Source organism: Drosophila persimilis, unplaced genomic scaffold, assembly GCF_003286085.1.
Source record: "Drosophila persimilis strain 14011-0111.01,24,50 unplaced genomic scaffold, DperRS2 tig00000520-arrow-pilon, whole genome shotgun sequence".
Classification (NCBI taxonomy): domain Eukaryota; kingdom Metazoa; phylum Arthropoda; class Insecta; order Diptera; family Drosophilidae; genus Drosophila; species Drosophila persimilis.
In genome coordinates this window covers 790343-812136 of record NW_020825317.1, presented here as the reverse complement: position 1 = coordinate 812136, position 21794 = coordinate 790343, and the positions used below count along the sequence as shown (strand labels likewise).

The following is a 21794-nucleotide window of genomic DNA, read 5'->3' as shown; positions in this document are numbered from 1 at the left end:
AAGTAGTACATATATGTATGTACATATATGTATTGTATGTGCATATATTCTTGATCAGCATCAATGGCCGAGTCGATATCGATGATTCTGACTGTCCATCCGTCTCTCTGTCCAGTATAAAGATTGTTTAGGTCTGTTTGGGAAGATCTCATGACAAACTTTAGAATTTGCAATATAACCAAAACCGCGTTTTGGAGAATTATAATAGAATAACGGTAATACCTGATCCAATATTAATAAACGCAGAATCCATTATATTGTATGTATTTTTGTTTTTAATAAACGCTTTTTATACCCGGTTCTTCAAGAAAAATCGATGTGTGCAACACCCAGATGGAAGCATTTCTGACCCCAATAGCCAAGTCGATTGAGCCCTGTCTGGCTGTCCTTCCGTCCCGGCAATTGCCTTGATTTGAGAGACTATAAGAGATAGAGCAACCAAATTTGGTGTCCAGGCTCCTGTGATATCTCACTGTTACAAGTGTATTTCAAGTGATACAAATCAATTCGTACCTTTTGCAAACAGCGATACCAAACCACATATAAAATATGTTGTATAAATTACTTAAATCATAAGCTGACATTTGTATATACTAACTGAGTACCGGGTACACCGCGCCAAAGTCCGCGGCTCACAACGTTCCCCTTGTTTTTTTAAAGATACAATAATTTATTCTGTTTGGAACAGTGCCAATTTGGAAGAGAATCAGCATAAACAGCTAGTCGATATATGTACATACATAGCTACAGTCATGTGAAAAATAACAAGAGCACTTGGCTATGTTTCAGCAAAAGCTCTGTAAAATTACTATTTTCATTCATTTTAAATTATCTTAATTTTGTAACTTGGTTTTTGTTTGCTTTCTTTAAAATAAAAGTAACAAACCAAGTGTAGCGGTGAAAAAAAAAACAAATTTTGTCTATATTTCGTAGATTTTACGCTGTGCAAAATAATAGGCACCCACACCACACTTAAAACATGTTATATCTCGTTAAAACCCGTTTTCGTAAGACTTGTTTGGTTATAATTTTGAGATATACGTTTTATAGTGACATCTTAAAGGAGTGTGTGTACCAAATTTGGTTACTCTAGCCTTAATAGTTTCTGAGATTTGTGGATGCCTCAGATTTTCGTCCTTTGCGGGGGCGGAAGGGGGTGTGTCGAAATTTTGACACAAAACGGTCGAGGTCCGATATCACAGGAGTGTGGATACCAAATTGGGTTGCTCTGGCTCTTATAGGTTCTGAGATCCTTGAACTCATATTTTGCAATTGGCAAAACCGACCATGAAACCTGTGTGTTAGAGAGAGACAGAGCTAGAAAGAATGAAATTGTTTTCTTGATTCTAACTATAATAATTATACGAACTGGTTGAGATTTTACACTCTAAAAGATATGATCATCCTCTACGATTCTACGCTTTTGGTTTTCTCGTATCGTCAAAATTGTGGATGCCACAGATTTTCGCCGATAGTCATCCTCTACGATTCTGCGTTTTCAGCGCCACAGATTTTCGACCTTTGTGGGGGCGGAAGTGGACTGGGCGATGTTTTGAAATACACTTGTAACAGTGACATATTACAGAAGTCTGAATAAAAAATGTCTTTGCTCTAGCTCTTATAGTCTTCATAGGGACGGACAGACAGAATTTCGAAAGAAATACCTCCAAGAGATTTCGGTTTTTATACCTCGTTCTTGTTTTTTTGGGTATATCGTTCAAAAATTCAAAGTTATCGGCTATCGCACCTAACATATGGGGCGCAAGATGCAGCTGTAAGGTTTATTGCAATTTTTCACGTGCTCAGCTACGCAATTTGTGAAGTGAAAATTATTTTTTTGAAGAAAAAATGTGTTAACATATTTGATCTGAGGTATGTATGTACTATCGAATAGTAATTATTTGTAGATTTTCTTTTGGCTTTGGCTGCTTTTCAGCTCGTGTGTGGTTATGGGTCAAAGGGTACATACATAGGTACACGTATCAATTCGAAATCTTCGAAAATAACTACAGAGCACGCTTTAATCGTATATAGTATAGGACACCCCCTTGCCTCTATCTCCTCCGAGATTTATTCATCGATAGACAGCGTCCAAATCCGACGACTGTACCAAGAGCGCAGAAACAAAAATATTTTATTTTATGTAAGATGGAAGCCCCTGGTCCGAAAAATTGCATAACCCACAGTCCTTTTCCTGATGTTCGGGCACATTGTGGTTAAACTGCGCATTCTTATTTAATTTCCATAAATTTGTGAGAAATAAAGATATTAAGCTTTGAACAATATCGATTGTAAGTACAGTAGAAACCGGTTATAAAGTCTCTGCTGTTAGCGTCCGTCCGGTTATAGCGACAAAAATGCAAAAACTTGGTTGGTCCTCATACAAACTTAAATATATGAAAGGTCCTCCGCTTTTAGCTACAAACCGCTTATACCGACGATATTTTTCACTATTGTTATTTTTGCTATTGCGAAATAATACCAAAAATTGTCCCAGCATCTCATTCTCAAAGGATATTGAAAACGAAGATGAAATTCTTCTATCGGTTTGGCAAGAGCTCTAAAAAAATCAGCACCCGATTTCAAAGGAAGAACTGGATGAATACGTTCTTATTGATAATGGTGTGGCGATTTGTGAGGAACCTACAAAAGACAACATTGTTAAAAATATATTAGATGACGGACAGGACTTTATACGACTTCTTATGAAAAAACCATTTTATTGAATTAAATTTAGTAAAATTTTTGTTTTGAATAAATAATTCATTTGTTTTAAAACCTATTACGAACATGGCAACCATAAAATAAACAAACAAAAATTGTCTTTGCTCCTTTTGGCTAGAGCGTCTTCCGGGTATAACGACGTAAAATCGACGGTCCCTTGAGTGTCGTTATAGCCGGATTCTACTGTATATGGTCGCAAAAAACTATGCACACTAAATGCATAAAACACCTTAAAAATGCTGACTGCTGAATCTAAATTAAAATGTATTGTATTTTTGAAACACAGCAAGCAAAAAGCATGGTCTAGTATTTTAGTCGAATCTTCTCTGAACGTTATACATACATATGTTCAACCTTATATACATATGTATGAATGTATATATATATATATGTGTATGTGTATATGTGTATATATATGTGTATGTGCATACGTATGTATGTACCTGAGACACTTTCCATACATCCACTTGTTTCTTCGTAAAATAAACACATACATGTGTACATCCCTTAATACATTTAAAGACTGAAATCAAGTTAAACGAGTAATAGTAGGTGCTTTCATACGAAAAACATACAGGTGTGTATGTACATATGTACATGCTTATGCATGGATTGCATGTGTGCTTGGCGACTATTTCAGCACCAAGCTCTTTTGCCACTGCTTTTGTCTCTGGCAGCCGGTTGCTACAAGTTTTATCGGCAGCTGTGTCATTACTGAGCGTGGTATGGGAACAAGCAATTTTGGATTAACTTATACAAATGAACATATGCATATATAGTTGTATGCATACGGAAATATACATACTATACACCTAATTCTGTTTTTACACGGGTTTGAAATAACACGATTTGAGAATACCAAATTTTAAATATTTTTACACGATTTTATTCCATTTAACAAGGTTCAAAATAACACAACACAAATAGATAACGAGGGGAAACATTGTGAGTTGCTGCCGCGACCGCAACTCTACATTTATACCCGATACTTACTGACTAAGCCGCATCAATAGCCGAGTCTGTTGAGCCATGTCTGTCTGTCCGTTTGTCCGTCCCCTTCAGCGCGTAATGCTCAAAGACCATAAGAGCTAGAGCAACGATGTTTTGGATCCAGACTTCTGTGATATGTCACTGCTACAAAAATATTTCAAAACTTTGCCCCGCCCACTTCCGCTCCACACAAAGGTCGAAAATCTGTTGCATCCACAATATTGCAGATTCGAGAAAACTAAAAACGCAGAATCATCGATAACGACCATATCTTTTAGACTGCAGAATCTGAATTGGATCGTATTATTATTATAGCCAGCATCAAGAAAACAATTTCATTTTTTCTCGCCCTGTCTCTCTCTAACACACAGGTAGCATAGGCGGCTTTGCTTAGAGTAAAACATTAGCGCCTAGATCTCAGAGACTATAAAAGCTAGAGCAACCAAATTTGGTATCCACACTCCTAATATATCGGACCGAGACGAGTTTGTTTCAAAATTTCGCCACACCCCCTTCCGCCTCCGCAAAGGATGAAAATCTGGGGATATTCATAAATCTCAGAGACTATTAAGGCTAGAGTAACCAAATTTGGTATCCGCACTTCTGTTAGATCTCACTATAAAACGTATATCTCAAAATTTCGCCCCCACCCCTTCCGCCCACACAAAGGAGGAAAATCTGTTGCATCCACAATATTGCAGATTCGAGAAAACTAAAAACGCAGAATCATAGAGAATGACCATATCTATCCGGTTGCTGAATCTGGATCAGATCGGATCATTTGGGATTTAATTTGTGTTAGTATTTTGTGAGCTATCAATGCAATCAGACGTGTTTGGTAAAGAATTTTTAATACATTTCGTCATTTTTTCCCTAATTTTAATAGGTTTTAGAAATCAGGAAGCAATCACCTATTTTTGCATACGATACGGTCTTTTTTACACGGTTTGTTTACACGGTTTTTTCAGGAACCAATCTACCGTTTAAAAACCGAACTATGTACATATGTACACAAAATAGGTGTACAAAAAAAATATGTTAAATATACCCATGCATAGCGGCAGTAACCGGTAATTATTTTTTTTTTTATCTGATATTTTGTATTGATGGTCGCCGCAGATCAAGAAGATATTGGATATACCCACATATTAACACATGTAAATACATACATATGTACATATATTAATACATATAAATATGTACATATGTACGTTAATTATTCCTCTTTGAAGATCGGTTCGTCTTTCTCTGGTTTCATCCATTCATATATACATATACATATGTACATACATACATATACGATTGCAGATCGTACATATACATATGCATTTGTACACATTTATGTGTATGTGTATATGTCCATATATCCATATATGTATGTGCATACATACATATAAATTCATACAGGGTTGGGTGCCACAAAGACCTATTCCAAATGAGTCCTCGGTTAGCTTTAAAATCTCCAGTACAATACATATATACATACGTACATACATACATACATACATAGGTAAACAATTGCATACATATCCTTGGCCTTTCTGCCAACAGGTCCAGGAAATGTCAAACGAGGCTAACAAAATTAAAAGCCATATTATTGTCTAACGATATTATTTTTTAAATTTAACCAATTAACATATAATTTCACGAACTTTTTCTATATTTTTTTAGTCATTTTTTCCTTTACTAATATACCATATGGGAAAAATGATTCTTGATAAAAGTTTTTCTTCAAATTATCTTTAACATTTTAAACTATCTAAAAAAAATCCTATAAATTTGGCCCACGATATATTTTTAACTTTTATTCCCCCTGAATTTTGTAACGTAACACCAGCGACGTACGTCAGATGCCTCCGCGGACTTATCACAAAAAATAGGAAAAGTTTAATTCGTTAATTAAGTATTTAATAACTTGGAAAATTAACTAAGAATATGCCATATACATACACTCATAAACATTTTAATGCTGATAGTCCTAGCCGATTCGCAAAGTTTTGCAATTTTGTACCCCAACCTCGAAATCCACTTCTGTTTTTGGTAGCGTAACGTTAGGTCAGGTCATATTTTGGCTTATATCTTTAAAATCGTACGTTGAATTGTTTTTACCTAATTATTATTAAATTTTTCAAATTGACTTGTTAATCTTTATACCCGGTACTCAAAATGTGTGGAGAAAGTGGATGTGTGAAACGTCCAGAAGGAAGCGTTTCCGACCCCATAAAGTATATACATATATTCTTGATCAGCATCAATAGCCGAGTCGATTGAGCCATGTCTGTCTGTCCGTCCCTATAAGACTCACTTGTCCCTATAAGAGCTAGAGCAACGACAATTTGTATCCAGTGTATGTCACTGTTACAAGTTTATTTCAAAACTTCGCCCCGCCCACTTCCGCCCCACAAATGACGAAAATCTGTGGCATCCACAAATCGCATAGACTATTAGAGCTAGGGCTAGCAAATTTTGTATCCATACTCCTGTTAGATCGCACTGTTACATGTGTATTTCAAAATTTCGCCCCACCCCCTTCCGCCCCCAGAAAGGACAAAAATCTGTGGCATCCACAATATTAAAGATACGAGAAAATTAAAAACGCACAATCATAGAAACCATAGACCATATCTACCAGATTGCAAAATCTGGATCAGATCGGATTATTATTATAGCCAAAAGTAACAAATCAATTTGCACTGGCTACGCAGCGCCCGATTACATGTTCAACCACGTTTTCTGTCTCTCCTGTACGCACTCTTTGTCACTCAATGTAGCCATACTGACTATGTTTGGGTATAAATGTAGAGTTGCTGTCGCAGCAGCAACTCACAACGGTTCCCCCTTTTTTTTAACATTTCGTCGCACACATATGTACATATGTATGTGTGTATGTACTCACATTCGAATTCGAATTCGAGTTCGCTAATATCCATACATACATGTACACTACTGGCCAAAATAATAAGTACATCGGTGTCGTGCTAGTTTGTTATGGATGTAAATTATTTATATTTGCCAAATATTTAAATCAACAATTAAAGTGGGGAACCATCTTAATAAAATTCTATGCATACATTTTTGCTGAATGGACATTTTTGGTCTGCCCAAAATAATAAGTACACTGGTGTTATTTATAAATTTTAAAGAATTAGATAAGGATTTGGTGATAGGGTTGTTGGTTTTTATTGAGTTCCTTCATATTTAAGTACATGCGAGTTAAAAAAATTCTTTAGATAGGCCGTACTTCTGAAGATAAGAAGTTTTCCATAAGTCTTCAAAAAGAAAGGAAAATTGTCCGGAATATTTCGAAAAGTCCTGGACCCTCGGTAAATTTGTTCAGAATGCTTTAATATCTAAAGTGCTAATTGAAAATCGAGGATGGAAGAAGAAATCTTTACAAACAACGGACATCCGCATCATCAGTCTTGCAAAAAAAAATCAGTTCATGTCTTCCAGGGCCATATCCGCTCAAATTGGCAAAGAAAAATCAGGTCTGATGGTTCGTCGGAGACTTCAATATACAGACCTAACAGGACGTATAGTCCGAAAAGTTCCCTTACTCCGAGTAAAAATTTTGAAGATGAGGCAAAAACTCGTTGAAAATCAATTGGCATGGTCTGGGTCAGATGGGTCTTAAAAGTGGAATAATATATTATTGAGAGACGAAACAAAATTAAATCCTTTTGATAATGACTCCAGAAGATGTATACAACGACCCAAAGGCAAAGAATTCGACTTCCGGTACAAAAAGGAAATGGTTAAGAACGGAGGCCGATGTATAGGTATCTGAGGCTATTTTTCATGGCATGGCGTTGAGCCGGTACATCGCATAACTGATCATGTGATCTAATTCGGGTAAAAAAACATATTGACAGATATTATACAACCTTATGCTGAGGAAAACATGCCCTTGGGATGGGACTTTCTACCGGAAACTGACCCAAAGCACACCTCAAAGGTGGTGAAGGCTTGGTTTACAGAAAAAATATCTAAACGTTATGGCTTGGCTAAGTCAGTCTCCTGACTTAAACCCATTTCAAAAACTTTGGGGTGACGTAAAAGGTCGAATTGGTAAAAATGATTTTCAAAAGGAAAAAGAATTGTGGAGAATTTGTGCAAAAAACGTGGTGTGAGATTCCAGTGGAGACTTGCCGCAAACTTATTGCTAGTATGCCAAAAAGAATGGCCGAAAACATCCAAAATAAGTGTGGCTCTATAGAATACTATTAAAAGATTCTAAATTATAAGAAAAAAGTGGTCAAATTTTGATACGCTTTTAGTTTTTCGCTTTGTAGAATTGCTGTACTTATTATTTTGGCCAGGTTTAATCGATCATAAAATATATATTTGAAATGAAAAATGCTTATGATAAATATTTGTATAGTCTATTGTAGGTTAGAAAACTAAAATTAAATTTTATTTTTTAATTATGTTTATTAGAAAAGTTGTATAGGACCTGAAAGAAAGCTCATAAGCGTGTACTTATTATTTTGGCCAGTAGTGTATGTATGAAAATACCTTTCTAAGTGGGACTGATCTAAGAAATTTGTCGCAGTGTCGTCCGGTTAACTACTACACACTGCCTTGTGATCCTGCCTTGTCTCTCTGCCGGTCGACCGAGCCATCGATCGATGCTATCATCAAAATCTTGCCTATGTGCATATTTACATCATATGCACTTTATCATTGCATAACATTGAGAATCAGCTGCTCAAATAATTGCAACTGAATTGAGTCGGGCTGAACCGGGCCAACCTACATACATATGTATGTATGTATCTAAATCGAATCCAACTTGAATCACCGTTTCAGTGGAGTATACAACATATGCAGATTGTATCTATACAGACAACACTCCTCTGTAGTGAATTATACATATACATATATGTATGTATGTGTTTACATAGATTGGTTAATATCTATGTACGTGAATGCTTACTGGTCCATTTACTATACGTATGCATACATATACATACGTGTGTATACATCTGAAAGTATGCAGATATACTGTTTCTTAATCATCCCGTGTAAATTTATGTGTATGTATGTACATTCATATGTAGGCTATTGTATACAGGCTATTCTTTTATGTCTGGTGCGCTAACAGTACAACAAGTGAGAAGAATCAAGCGCACAACAGACGAGCGTAGTGTTAGTCACACACTGTATAGTCTGTATATGAATGTATGTATGTATTTATGTATGTATATCTGAATGTTTCTACGTCGACGTCGCTCGAGCATGAGCATGAAAAAAATCAAGGGAGAGGGAGTCTAGTTATTCCGTGTCGCGGTCTCGTCGCTCTCCAGGTTCTTGTGTGTTGGATTGGTATTGGTTTTTATTTGAGTCTTGATCGGACTGTGCGGCTGTGTTGTTGAGAGTGTGTTAGCAAACTAAACGGTCAGAGCCAAGGTACATTAATAAAAGGTATAGCAGATAAGATCTGGCTCTATTTGGCAGCCAAACCTATACAAAAACGCACATACATACATATGTATGTACACATGCATACGCATATGCTGACGCTTATGCATTCGAAGACGCCTGACACAAACAAAGGGACTGCCTTACTTTATATGTAATTAATATACACACACATATATATACATACATAAGTTGGGCAAACCAGTCAAGCAGGCAGACGATGCCAGACGGCAACACCAGAGAAAAGAGCCAGGCCAACCAGCTATGGATTGTATATAATACATATGTATGTATATAGCTACTGTCGTCGTCTCGTCGTTCTTAGTATTGATTCAGATTCAGTCGATGAGTTTCTCTCGCTTCTGCGCGTTGCGTGTTTCGCAGTGTTTCCGCGATTTTTTCTTTGTCATCATCGTTGCCCACAGTCGCCGCTCGTGCGCCCCTCCGATTTCAACTGTTATACGGCGTTCACTTTGTACGGTGCTTTCAATGTGTATGCTTTTTATCAATTTGCATAATTATCAGTTTTTTGTTTTGATTTCAATTTATTTCTGGGGTGCTATTGTTTTTTTTTTTGGATCTTATGGTTTTTTTTGCATCTGTATATACATACATACATACATACATATGTACATAACAAAAACTAGTTCAAAAATATGATCGCCACAATCTCCCGTTGTTCTCCTAATCTCTGACGCCCCTCTTGTGGATGTTTGTTCCTTCAGTTATGTACGTACATATGTTTGTATGTGTGGGTGAGAAACTGGAAAGTGTGGGAGTGTCACGAGACGGAGAGTAGCACAATAAACCTAAAAAATTATCTTCGTTAGAAAAATTTCCTGCAATTGACAACATTAAACATAATCAACAAATCGATACATGAAAATGTACATATATACATATGTTCATATGTATGTATGTATGTTCATATATGGTGCATGGATGCATGTGTTCTTGGCTCGCCAATAACAGAACGAGTCACAGAAAATTGCCAAGCAGGCAAAAACACCTACGCGAACAGAACAATACCAGCAACATCACCTCAAAGAGAAACCTGAATCGCAACGTTGTGATTTCATTCAACTGCTTGTTGGATGTGTGTGTGTTTGAGTGCGCGTTAGTGTGTCCGCAGAGGGTAAAGTAAAACATGAATGTGCAGACACTACAAACACATGCATATAGATGCACGTGTGTGTAGATATACAAATACAGAAGGAAGTGTAGATAGGCATAAATGTATACGGTAAAGATATGTCTCCCTTGTGTTTCTCAAGACATACCCTGTAGTTCTGAATGTCATTAAACGAGCTTGTATATGGGATTGGTAATGACTCTGTTGGAACTAGCCTCCAAGGTACACCTGGGTAATGGGTATCCAAACGTGTCTAGAAACTTTGCCTCCCTTTGTAGGCAGCTATCGCAATAGGTTGTCTGCTGCCGAGATCATAAGGTAGAGTCTTGGCCCAGACCAGCAGTTCGACACGTGAGCCCCAATGACTTTGCCGTAGGAAATGGTATTGTCCAAATACATTTTATGTGGTTGTCTGTTTTACTTATGTACATGACATACATATTTAGTTAGATAGTTACATTGGCTAGTATGCAGTACTGTTGGGTACTACGCACACATCTATTGGTACTTTGAACTACCCAGAACACCAACGCAACGAGGCTTTTGCATGACTCTCGCAATATGGAAATGTGCTCACTTGTGAAAAGAAAAAAACTAGTGATACATTTGTTTATCGCAAAACACTGGCCAACGAGCTCGAAAGTGAGTGATACAGTTTTGTGCCGAAAAACAGTCGCAAACCAGCTCGCGAGAGTAAAATCGTCTCGCAAAACGGTCGCTTTCACTGCCGCAAAGTAAACGAGGTATGAATCATGTTTCTATCTTATTAGATAACTCAAAGAATTTTTTGAGTTAAGTCTCGCGTTTTTCTTGTAGGCGATATCATTGGCTGGGTACATGAATGAACACACATGCGGTGGTACTTGTTCAGCAGAGACGCAAGCAGCGATAGGAAAAATACGGACAGCGACTCGGATCTCGGTCAGCTGAAATCCCGAAACTTCAATTGAATTTTCATTATTTTGCAAAGGAATGAATAAAGGAAATCTACATTAAAAATGAACATATCATTCGCTCTTTCTATGCCTGTTCTTTGGCCTGCTTCTGCGCATTATTTATACTGGAAGGCCCACCAAATTTGCACAAAGGCGTTGACAGAGAACTCCTCTCAAAAGCACTCGATCACACATACAACGTTGCATAGAGAGAAAAACAGGGAGGAAGAAAGAGACGGAGAGAGCGAGAGAGAGTGAGAGAGTGAGAGAGTGAGAGAGTGAGAGAGTGAGAGAGTGAGAGAGTGAGAGAGAGAGAGAGAGAGAGAGAGAGAGAGAGAGAGAGAGAGAGAGAGAGAGAGTGCCAACGAGCAAGAGAGTGCGCCTAATGCTGCAGGAGTTCCCTGAGTATAAATGATCATAGTATCAATTCCTAAACAAAACGGTGATTCACGAATTAAAGCAATTTATTCATACCTACATACATACATACATATGTATGTATATGCATGCCATGCGTTTTGTATCTACAAATACGATATGTTAAAATTTGTCAATTCAACTAAAATTAAGTGCCAGTGAAGTGAACATAAAAATTGGGAATAGGCCAGACATTCAAAGAAAAATTATTTTTGTTCAGATAATATCTTATTCAAGTATAGCGATAGCTAGCATTAAAACAACAAGCAATCGTTACAGTAAGTATCAGCACCGGCGGTTTCCAGTGGAAGTGTCAATGCCAGTGACATAAGATTCTAAATCCAGTATAGCGGTTATCTATGTACATACTTACATATATACACGTACATACGACTGCATGTTCTTTGCGAACCGGGAACCCCATAAGCTGGCTGCATGAAAAACATAACCAGCTCGAGCACCTGCAGCACGGGGCTGCTGCAATTGCAGAACAATCTAAACAACAGGGAATTGGATATTTTCGGCAAATCAGAAACAGGTGCGTAACATTACTCTTGCTCTCTCTCCTCCTTTCTCTCTCTCTCTCTCTCTTTGGACATGATGCAACTATACTAATAATGTATGCACATATGTACATATATGTATGCATGCATATGGATGCATACATAAATATGTACTTATGTAAGCTGATTCTCGAAGGACAAAGTCAAATGGAACTTGTGTTTTATGTTTTAGGCTATTGTACAGTATTTTGCAGTGATTGATTAATATTGTTCAAATGTACGGGCATACGGCATCTTATTAAATTTGTTCATTGGTACATTGTATATTGTATTGTATATTGAACTATTAACTTTACGAGTAAGGAAGCATCATGGACATATTCATACATATGTATGTATGTATGTAAAAATATACATATGTGCATATATACAAAGAGCGCTGATATACGCTGATCGAAATGTGTATTGTGCTCTAATCTACAAATTTCACAAAGACATTCACAATTCACAATCACATTACCAAAAAAAAAATGAAGTCGCATCCAGGTAAATTCATAAAGTTGAAAAGTCACGAAAGTGTAGCAGGAGTTGCTTGACCGAGCTACTTCCGATTGCAAGATTATAACACGAATTTCCAATACAACAAATACGGTCGCTCCATAGACTATATTTTTTTATCGGGTACTCGAAGAGTTTTTGGATATATTAGTTTTGTGGTGGAAGTGGATGTGAGTAAAACCTAGAATGTATATACATATTCATCACTTTCCCCCTTGTCTTCACTTTACGCATGCAAAAAGTAGGATAATTCGAATGTTCGGTTCTATTCGGTTGTATTCATTTCTTTTTGCGCATTGGTTTATTCCCACTCATTTAACTGAATGCTAACAAATATAAAGCCAACACACACTCGCATTTATTGAGTTATAATTCGTTGTGTGCGTTGCACTCATTTAGCTCTATTCAATTCGAATGCATTCTATTTGGCTTTTGTTTTGAATGCAGACCTCTAGTAATTACATACGTTGTAGATATTGCGCAAATACTGTCTGTATACGCAAATTGTCTTCCGGCGCTGAAAAAATATAATGATTAGTATCATGCGAATGATAATACGGTGTTTTGGCCCGACATAGCGTCTGCTCATTTTGCTAGAATAACTCTGGAGGCTCTTGGCCACTTAAGCATTGAGTTCGCGACTTAGCTTCCAGCCAAAAAACACCGCCTGTTTAATATTAAAAATCAAAGAGTGCTTGCTTAAGTTTCCCGAAAATATAAGGAACGCTGATCGCTATGGTCATGACTTTTCTAAAAATAACTTATAGTCTAATGTTTAGTTGGTCAGACTTGGAATACATTTCATTCCGCATACGGTATTACGTTTTACGAAGAAACGTTTGCGGAACACTGCACTAAACTATCGAAACATTTCAAGCAGACCGTTCACTATTGGATAGTAATCGTCCAGATATATATACCACACATCCAGTCGTATTTTCAGTGGTATTTTATGTGGAGTACGAAGGTTGCGTTGATTCGATTTGTCACCGTTCTTAACAGCTTGTCGTATGAAAAAACTTTGTATAGAAAAACTATTTTTGTATATTCCACGAACCAACCCGACTCTTTATACCCTGCACTCGAAGAGTATAAGGGTACTTATATTGAAGTTGTGGTGAAAGTAAATCTGTGCAACAACCAGGAGGAAGAGTTTTCGACCCCATCTCCGTCTGTCCGTTCCGATGAGCGCCTAGATCTCGAAGACTACAATATATTAGCTAGAGACACCAAATTTTGTATCCACATTGTTACAAGTGTATTTCTAAAGTTCGTCCCGCCCCTTTCCGCCCCAACAAAGCGAAAATCTGTGGTTTCTACAATTTTGAAGATACAATAAGACATGAAACGCAGAGTTGTGAAGAAGGCACTGTGTCTAGCAGGTTGCCGTATCTAGATCAGCTCGGATCATTATTATAATATATACATACATATGTATATATTATTATATTATTAGAATATAGCTTCAGCTTACCGTCTGGGAAATATTAAGCTGCTTTCAAATGCAAAATTTATTATTTTTCTGTAAATGATCTGTGTGCTATTATGAAAAAGATAACTGAAATTGGGGATCCATATGGTATACGATTATGGATAGGGAAAATGTTTGATATCGTTTTTCCATTTTTAACTATAATTTTCATGTTGTTGTGGTTGGAGAAGTGAGTGGAGTCTACTTAGAGAAGACTATCTTTCCTCGTTTAAACGTATTTAAGAAGAGCCCACCTTATAGTAGATTAAGAAATTAGAGAGAATTAGAGATTAATTCAAATAAAATAAAATAGTAGACAACATAACCTAAAACGAGGGGGAACGTTGTGAGTTGCTGCGGACACCGCAACTCTACAGTTATACCCGATACTAAGTCAGTATGGCTCTCCTCCGGCAGACGCCGCTAATATTAAGCGACACGACAAAGAGTGCGTGCGAGAGAGACAGAAAATAGGTCTGAGCGTGACGTCGGGCGCTGCGAAGCCACTGAAAATTGTTTTCTTGCTTTTGGCTACAAAAATGATCCGATCTGATCCAGATTCAGCAATCTGATAGATACGATCATTCTCTATGATTCTGCGTTTTTAGTTTACTCGAATCTGCAATATTGTGGATGCAACAGATTTTCGTCCTTTGTGTGGGCGGAAGGGGGTGAGGCGAAATTTTGAGATATACCTTTTATAGTGAGATCTAACAGAAGTACGGATACCAAATTTGGTTACTCTAGGCTTAATAGTCTCTGAGATTTATGAATATCCCCAGATTTTCATCCTTTGCGGGGGCGGAAGGGGGTGTGGCGAAATTTTGAAACAAACTCGTCTCGGTCCGATATATAAGGAGTGTGGATACCAAATTTGGTTGCTCTAGCTTTTATAGTCTCTGAGATCTAGGCGCTAATGTTTTACTCTAAGCAAAGCCGCCTATGCTACGTGTGTGTTAGAGAGAGACAGGGCGAGAAAAAATGAAATTGTTTTCTTGATGCTGGCTATAATAATAATACGATCCAATTCAGATTCAGATTCTGCAGTCTAAAAGATATGGTCATTCTCTACGATTCTGCGTTTTTGGTTTTCTCGTATCTTTAAAATTGTGGATGCCACAGATTTTCGCCCTTTGTGGGGGCGGAAGTGGGCGGGGCAAAGTTTTGAAATATTTTTGTAGCAGTGACATATCACAGAAGTCTGGATCCAAAACATCGTTGCTCTAGCTCTTATAGTCTTTGAGCATTACGCGCTGAAGGGGACGGACAGACGGACGGACGGACAGACGGACAGACAGACATGGCTCAATCGACTCGGCTATTGATGCTGATCAAGAATATATATACTTTATGGGGTCGGAAACGATTCCTTCTGGACGTTACACACATCCATTTTCACCACAAATCTAATATACCCCAATACTCATTTTGAGTATCGGGTATAAAAATGAATAATAACGAATGTAACATACATATGTAACCCTAACTTAGGAAAGATTATATAATCATAAGAGTCTAGTTTCACCCAAAGAAAACCAATGTGACCTCTAGTGAGCACTGCTCTAATTATAAGCCCCTTGCTTGTAGAACTAGGAAAGCCAAATGATAATAAATAAATAAAATCCTTACTGTGAATGAGTTTATTGTTGAAGCAAACCACCACATAACCTGTGAGATAATTGTTAAGGATGTTATTAAAAAGTCTAAGAATTGAGTGTTAAAGAGAGATTGGAGAGTTTTTAATCGTGGAATATGATAGACGGTTTGGCATCGGAATAGTGCCGTTTGGGAGCCAAGAGCAGATTGGAATTCTAGATATGGGATGGATTGTTTTATTTCAATTGCTGTACTATTGGAGGCGTATGTTGGCGAAGTATTGCATACATTTTTTTTTGCTATGTATGAATGTAGGGGAGAATTTTTCATCTTGCACTTCGACTGATCGTTGTGCTCCAAAAATATTAGCTATGTCTGATGAAATGACTGTAGATATGTTAGTTAGCCACATATTGCTTGGGTCAGAGTTCGAGTGGATATCTTTCGCAAATTCAAGTAATGCATATATTTTAGATTTTCTTAATGGTTTAATGTTTCTTTTTTAAGTTGGGACCATTTCATATTTTTGTCTCTTGTTAGGGATGTAAGATTTGTTTTCCACGAAGGTAGTTTTCGTGGTAGCGATTGTATGGTGCTTTGGGGAGCTGAAAGATTCACTTTTTATAACAACGGTTTTAATATTGGAAGCGTCTTTGTTAGACGTCATATGTATTTTATTTTTAATATGTATTTTATAGAATTTGAGAAGTCATCCAGCTCTGTGGGGCTAGCTTCTGATTCGCATTCGCACGACATGGTGGTACCAATCATGCAACAGCTGGTTAAGAAATTTGCGGTTTTTACCTGAATCTTTACAGAAGTTGGCCTCACTCCAAAACCTGGTACTGTCGCTGATGTTTTCTTTCCTTATTTAATGAATATCGCTATATTTGCATTCCATTTCGGAATATTTTCAAATTTAAAGTACTCCAAAATTGTGCTAATTCCATTTCTGTTGGCGCACAATAAAAAAATGATAAAATATCCAGAAATCCCGAAAGCGTAATCGGCCGCACTGGGTCAGAGGTCAAGGAGGTGTTCATTATGGTCTTGCTATAATGATCCCAGTTAGCTACTTTGAGTTTAAAAGTGAGTTTGACAATGATTATAGAAGGTATATTGTTGTAGAGGCCATCGATGGCTTTCCATTGGATGTCTGGGGCTATTGTGGATGTGGCAACAGAGAGGTCTATGTGTGTGAAAGAGTTGTGTGTTGAGAAGTAGGCTCAGGAGTATGTTTTCTGACTGCTCGATACATATTCGTCATTATTTTGCCTCTTGAGTTTGGTTTTGGTGATCCCCAGTAGGGGTGCCAATTGTTAAAGCCGCCAAGTTTTAGTGTGGGTTTTAGGATTGAGGATATATTCTAGATTACTTCGTGAGAAAAATTTATTGGGTGATATATACGCTGAGATTATATAGCTATTATTGTCTTCGTATAGTTGGAAATTGGTAGGTATTGGTAGAGCGTTGAAATGTGGGTTGTGTTCTTTAATAAGCGTTTGCAGTTCAAAAAAGCCATTGCGGTAACCTAAAAGACTATTCCGCCGTTTCAGCTTGCTAAATTAATAACTTCTGAACAAATGAAGTTTCTAAAGATGACTTCATGAAACAAACTGCATTTGAAAGAAAAACCTTTCAAAATTGAATCTGCTTAAATTATGCTACAATGTCTAAAAGCTTCACAATAATGGGTTAAAGTTTAACTTTGTTGCCGGTGCATATTTTCCTTTGTAAAATGCTATATTTTTATTTTTTTTTAGATCGATAAAGTACTTTTAATGCTAATTTTTCCCATAAAATATTATTTTTTATTTCATTTTCAACTTAACATAATTTAAAAAATGTTGATTAAAAATCAATTTTTTTTTAAATCTGAAAGTTGGTTGAATTTTTTTTTTTGCTGTAAAAAAATCCTGTACTTTCTGTTTAGTGGGAGGAATATCTAATAAACTTATAATTTCTGAAGAATAACTGCTGCCGATTTATTTTGTGATCTCACATATCTAATGGATGAAATATATGGATCTGAAAAGGCTGCCGCCAACATGTTGAAAAGGTGTTGGTTTTGCTTATATTACTGTATTTTTTGTAAACTTCTTGGGCTTCCTCGGACATCAAAATGACACCCAATCTTTTGTGGTTTCACTTTTCTCAAAGAATGTCCGTCGATTTAGTATTAGTAAGTTCGTTAAGAAGTTTTCCATCAATTATAGTAGGGAAAAATTCAAAATTGACACTTTTTGTTGGTTTTATGTACAAACGGTCTTATATTTGAAATCTGATCTTTAACATCACTTACGGCTTTAGCCGAGTACTGAGTAAGCTGAGTACAAGTGAAGCCATAAACAAGCCGTAGAATCTGTAATAGTTTTATCGTCTGTGGATATTGCTTGCCTATATTCAGTTTGCGCAGAAGTTTCATCACAGCCCAATTTACTGATCAATGTGAAATTTGGTGGCAGACTGTCAATTTGATGGTGAGGTTAGCTTTTAATAAGCCGTTTCGTAGTATGTTGCACCAGGTCTTGAAGTTTTACTACTGCTGATTCATCCGTCACTATGTTTTCTTCCGGCCTTGCCATCAGTATTGAATACTTCTCCTTAGACATTCCCAAGTTTAACGAGGGGGAACGTTGTGAGTTGCTGCTGCGACCGAACTCTACATTTATATCCGATACATACATAGTCAGTATGGTTACATTGAACGTGTCTGAACGTGTCGTCGGGCGCTGCGTAGCCACTGCAAAATGAATTGTTACTTTTGGCTATAAAATAAAATAATTCGATCTGAATCAGATTCGGCAATATGGTCGGTAGATATGGTCATTCTTTATGATTATGCGTTTTTAGTTTTCTCGTATCTTCTAAATTGTTGATGGCACAGACTTTCGTCCTTTGTGGGGCGGCAGGTAGGCGACAATGAAACGTGTGTGTTAGAGAGAGACAGAGCGAGAAAGAACGAAATTGTTTTCATCATTCTGGCTATAATAGCTATGCCATAATAATTCAGATCATGCAGTCTAGAAGATATTGTCAATCTCCACGATTCTGCGTTTTTGGTTATCTCGTATCTTTGAAATTGTGGATGCCACAGATTTTCGACCGTTGTGGGGGCGGAAGTGTATCTGTGACATATCACAGAAGTCTGGATACAAAATGTCGTTGCTCTAGCTCTTATAGTCTCTGAGCACTAGGCACTCATAGGGACGGACACCCGGACAACCGGACAGACAGACATGGCTCAATCGACTCGGCTATTGATGCTGATCAAGAATATATATACTTTATGGGGTCGGAAGCGCTTCCTTCTAGATGCACACAATCCATTTTTGCCACAAATCTAATATATCCCTATACTCATTTTGAGTATCGGGTATAAAAATAACGCCAAAGCCTCGTCAGCGGTATACGACTTCGGTTGTGAATTTGGTGGCGTGAGGATGCTATTCTTTATCCTGTCAAGTCTCGCCGGGCTTGCCTTAGATACAGCTTTTGTTAAGTGCGACCTCTTGTTTTCCTTGTTGTTCGTATATTTAATGGACAGTGCCTCCGATAAATGATGCGTATCGTATAACATATTGCATCTACAAGTTTTCGCTTTCTAATATAATCTGAACGCTTATCCATCGTTTTTGTTGGTCTTCCTATTGCTCGTCCTGTGGACGTCCATCATATAGCAAGCTTTTTCCAATTAGACAGCTTTCTTATTTGCTATTCACCGAATGAGCCTTACGGTGTGAGATCACCCATTTCTTTTTAATATTAATATGTATACAAATAAGTTTCTTTCCTAAATTTGTGTGCTACTCTGGGATATCCGGTACTAAATTTAATTCATTAGAAACAGTTTCCACAAATTCGATTGAGGTGCTTGAATTTAATTTAAGCATTTTAACGAAAATTAAATTCTTGAATTACATATATATACAAATTGTATTCACTGATGTTGGCTTATACGCAACTGAATCCTTTGAAATTCAAAATAAGACTATAGAGCTGCGCTAAAAATTAATTCAATATATACTCATATGTTTGTACCACAAAACAGGTTACAAAACATGGGCAAAAAGACAGGTAAAAGTAGAAACACTAGCCTGCATATTCATTTATAACCAAAACATAATTGAGATAGCGCGAAGTGGAAAATTATTATAATATCTAGTGTACCTGAGCCTATGGATTCATTACCACCTAACTTTTAAGCAGTTTTTCACCTTTGACTGGACTTTACAAAAATGCATCCCTAAATTATCCCGAGATGTTGTTTTGTATATGTTCTTTGAACTGTTTATTACCTAAGTCTAAAAGCGTATCCTGCACTTCAGAGCCATTTGGCTTCTATACCGATGTTTCTGCCACAACCTCGCACGAAAAAGGTCAAAACATGATTTTTTATGGGATTTAAGAGCTGTGATATCCGTTCTTGACTTAGGTAACAAATAGTTCGAGGAACATATACAAAAAATATCTCGAACAAATTTAAGGACATATTTTTGAAAAGTCAAGTCAAAGTTGAAAAACAGCCAACAAGTTTTTCTAAAGAACTGCCTACGCAACTGACCATATTTTTTAAAAGTTTTCCCAAGTATTAATGCAACTAATAAGAAATGAAAAAAACAGCATCATACGTTACATAGTTTACTTCTATTTTCCTCCTTAAAGATGCAGTATTTGAATAAAAGTTAACAACAATTTTGCGGACTGAAAAAAATTTCAACTAAACAAAAAGTCCGATTATTTTGAAAGTTTGGTTTTTAAAAGCTCTATCCAAAGCGCTTCTTATCTTCTATTCCTGAGTCAAGATCCAGGTGGTATACAGTTTGGGGTTCGGATATGGATGCTTACTGTGTTGCTTACAATTTTATTTATTCTTGATCAGCATCAATAGCCGAGTCGATTGAGTCGTCCGCCTGTCTGTCCGTCCCTATGAGCGCCTAGTGCTCAGAGACCACATAGGTCGAAAGTCTGTGACATCCACAATAGTGAAGATACGAGAAAATTGTTAACGCACAATCATAGAGAATGACTATATCTATCAGATTGTCGAATCTGGATCAGATCAGATCATATTATAGCCAAAAGGAACAAATCAATTTGCAGTGGCTATGCAGCGCACGACGACACGTTCAAACTGATTTTCTGTCTCTCTCGCACGCAATCTCATTTCGCCCCACCCCCTTCCGCCCCCAAAGGACGAAAATCTGTTGCATCCACAATATTGCAGATTCGAGAAAACTAAAAACGCAGAATTATAGATAATGACCACATCTATCAGATTGCTGAATCTGGATCAGATCGGATCATTTTTGTAACCAAAAGGAACCAATCAATTTGCAGTGGCTTCGCAGCGCCCGACGTCACGCTCAGACTGATTTTCTGTCTCTCTCGCACGCACTCTTTGTCGTGTCGCTTAATATTAGCGGCGTCTGCCGGAGGAGAGCCATACTGACTTAGTATCGGGTATAACTGTAGAGTTGCGGTGTCCGCAGCAACTCACAACGTTCCCCCTCGTTTTTATTATGGTTTTTATGGCAAAGGTAAATAAAATTTGAGTTTGACCTTTAACTACGGAAATTTTAACGCAGGAGACTGTATATTTATTTCAAAAATTTAAGAATTTCTTTTAAGTATTAAGAAGTCTGATAACTAGCGCCTAGTTCAAAACTTATGATTTTTGCAAGGTGCTTTGAGAAGCCGAGCCACTGTGCGACGGTGATAAATACATATTACTTATGTATGTACATATGCACATGCGTCGTTGCCCAATATAATACTGATCAAGAATATATACATACATGTATGTATGTACTTGGGGCAAGCAAGCCCCGGCCGATATGAATAACATATCGGGACCACGACGACCCACAAATTGTTTATGAAATAGAGGAACTTCATGGTGGTGGAAACGATTCCTTCTGGATGCTAAATATGTATGTATGTGTGTATGTGCATATTATGCATGCACATATACAAAAACTTAAAATATTTTCGAGTACTGGGAATAAAAACATACAAACATTCCTATCCCAGCAGTACTGGGAACT

General features: G+C 37.1%; 1 protein-coding gene and 1 long non-coding RNA gene across 10 annotated transcripts in view; both read left to right on the top strand.

The window, feature by feature from the left end:
• Positions 1–21794, top strand: part of LOC6603405 (protein scalloped) — a 73427-nt gene that overhangs the window by 24443 nt on the left and 27190 nt on the right. For 2 of the 8 annotated variants that reach the window (XM_026990033.1, XM_026990032.1), the window contains exons 1-2: positions 9492–9628; positions 11899–12157. The exons of 2 other annotated variants lie outside the window; for them this stretch is intronic. In XM_026990033.1, the coding sequence (XP_026845834.1) occupies positions 12055–12157 (103 nt within the window). In that variant the 5' untranslated portion in view covers positions 9492–9628; positions 11899–12054. Of the gene's footprint in view, positions 1–9485; positions 9629–11898; positions 12158–21794 lie in introns of those variants that run through there. 4 more of the 8 variants (XM_026990035.1, XM_026990034.1, XM_026990029.1 and 1 more) reach the window with 3 other exon arrangements.
• LOC113566083 lies at positions 9850–11270 on the top strand. Of its 2 annotated transcripts, XR_003408932.1 has the most exons (3): positions 9850–9864; positions 10790–11010; positions 11084–11270. It is a non-coding gene; the product is annotated as an uncharacterized LOC113566083 (long non-coding RNA). The 2 variants fall into 2 exon arrangements; XR_003408931.1 differs by lacking the exon at positions 9850–9864 and having other exon boundaries at positions 10657–11010.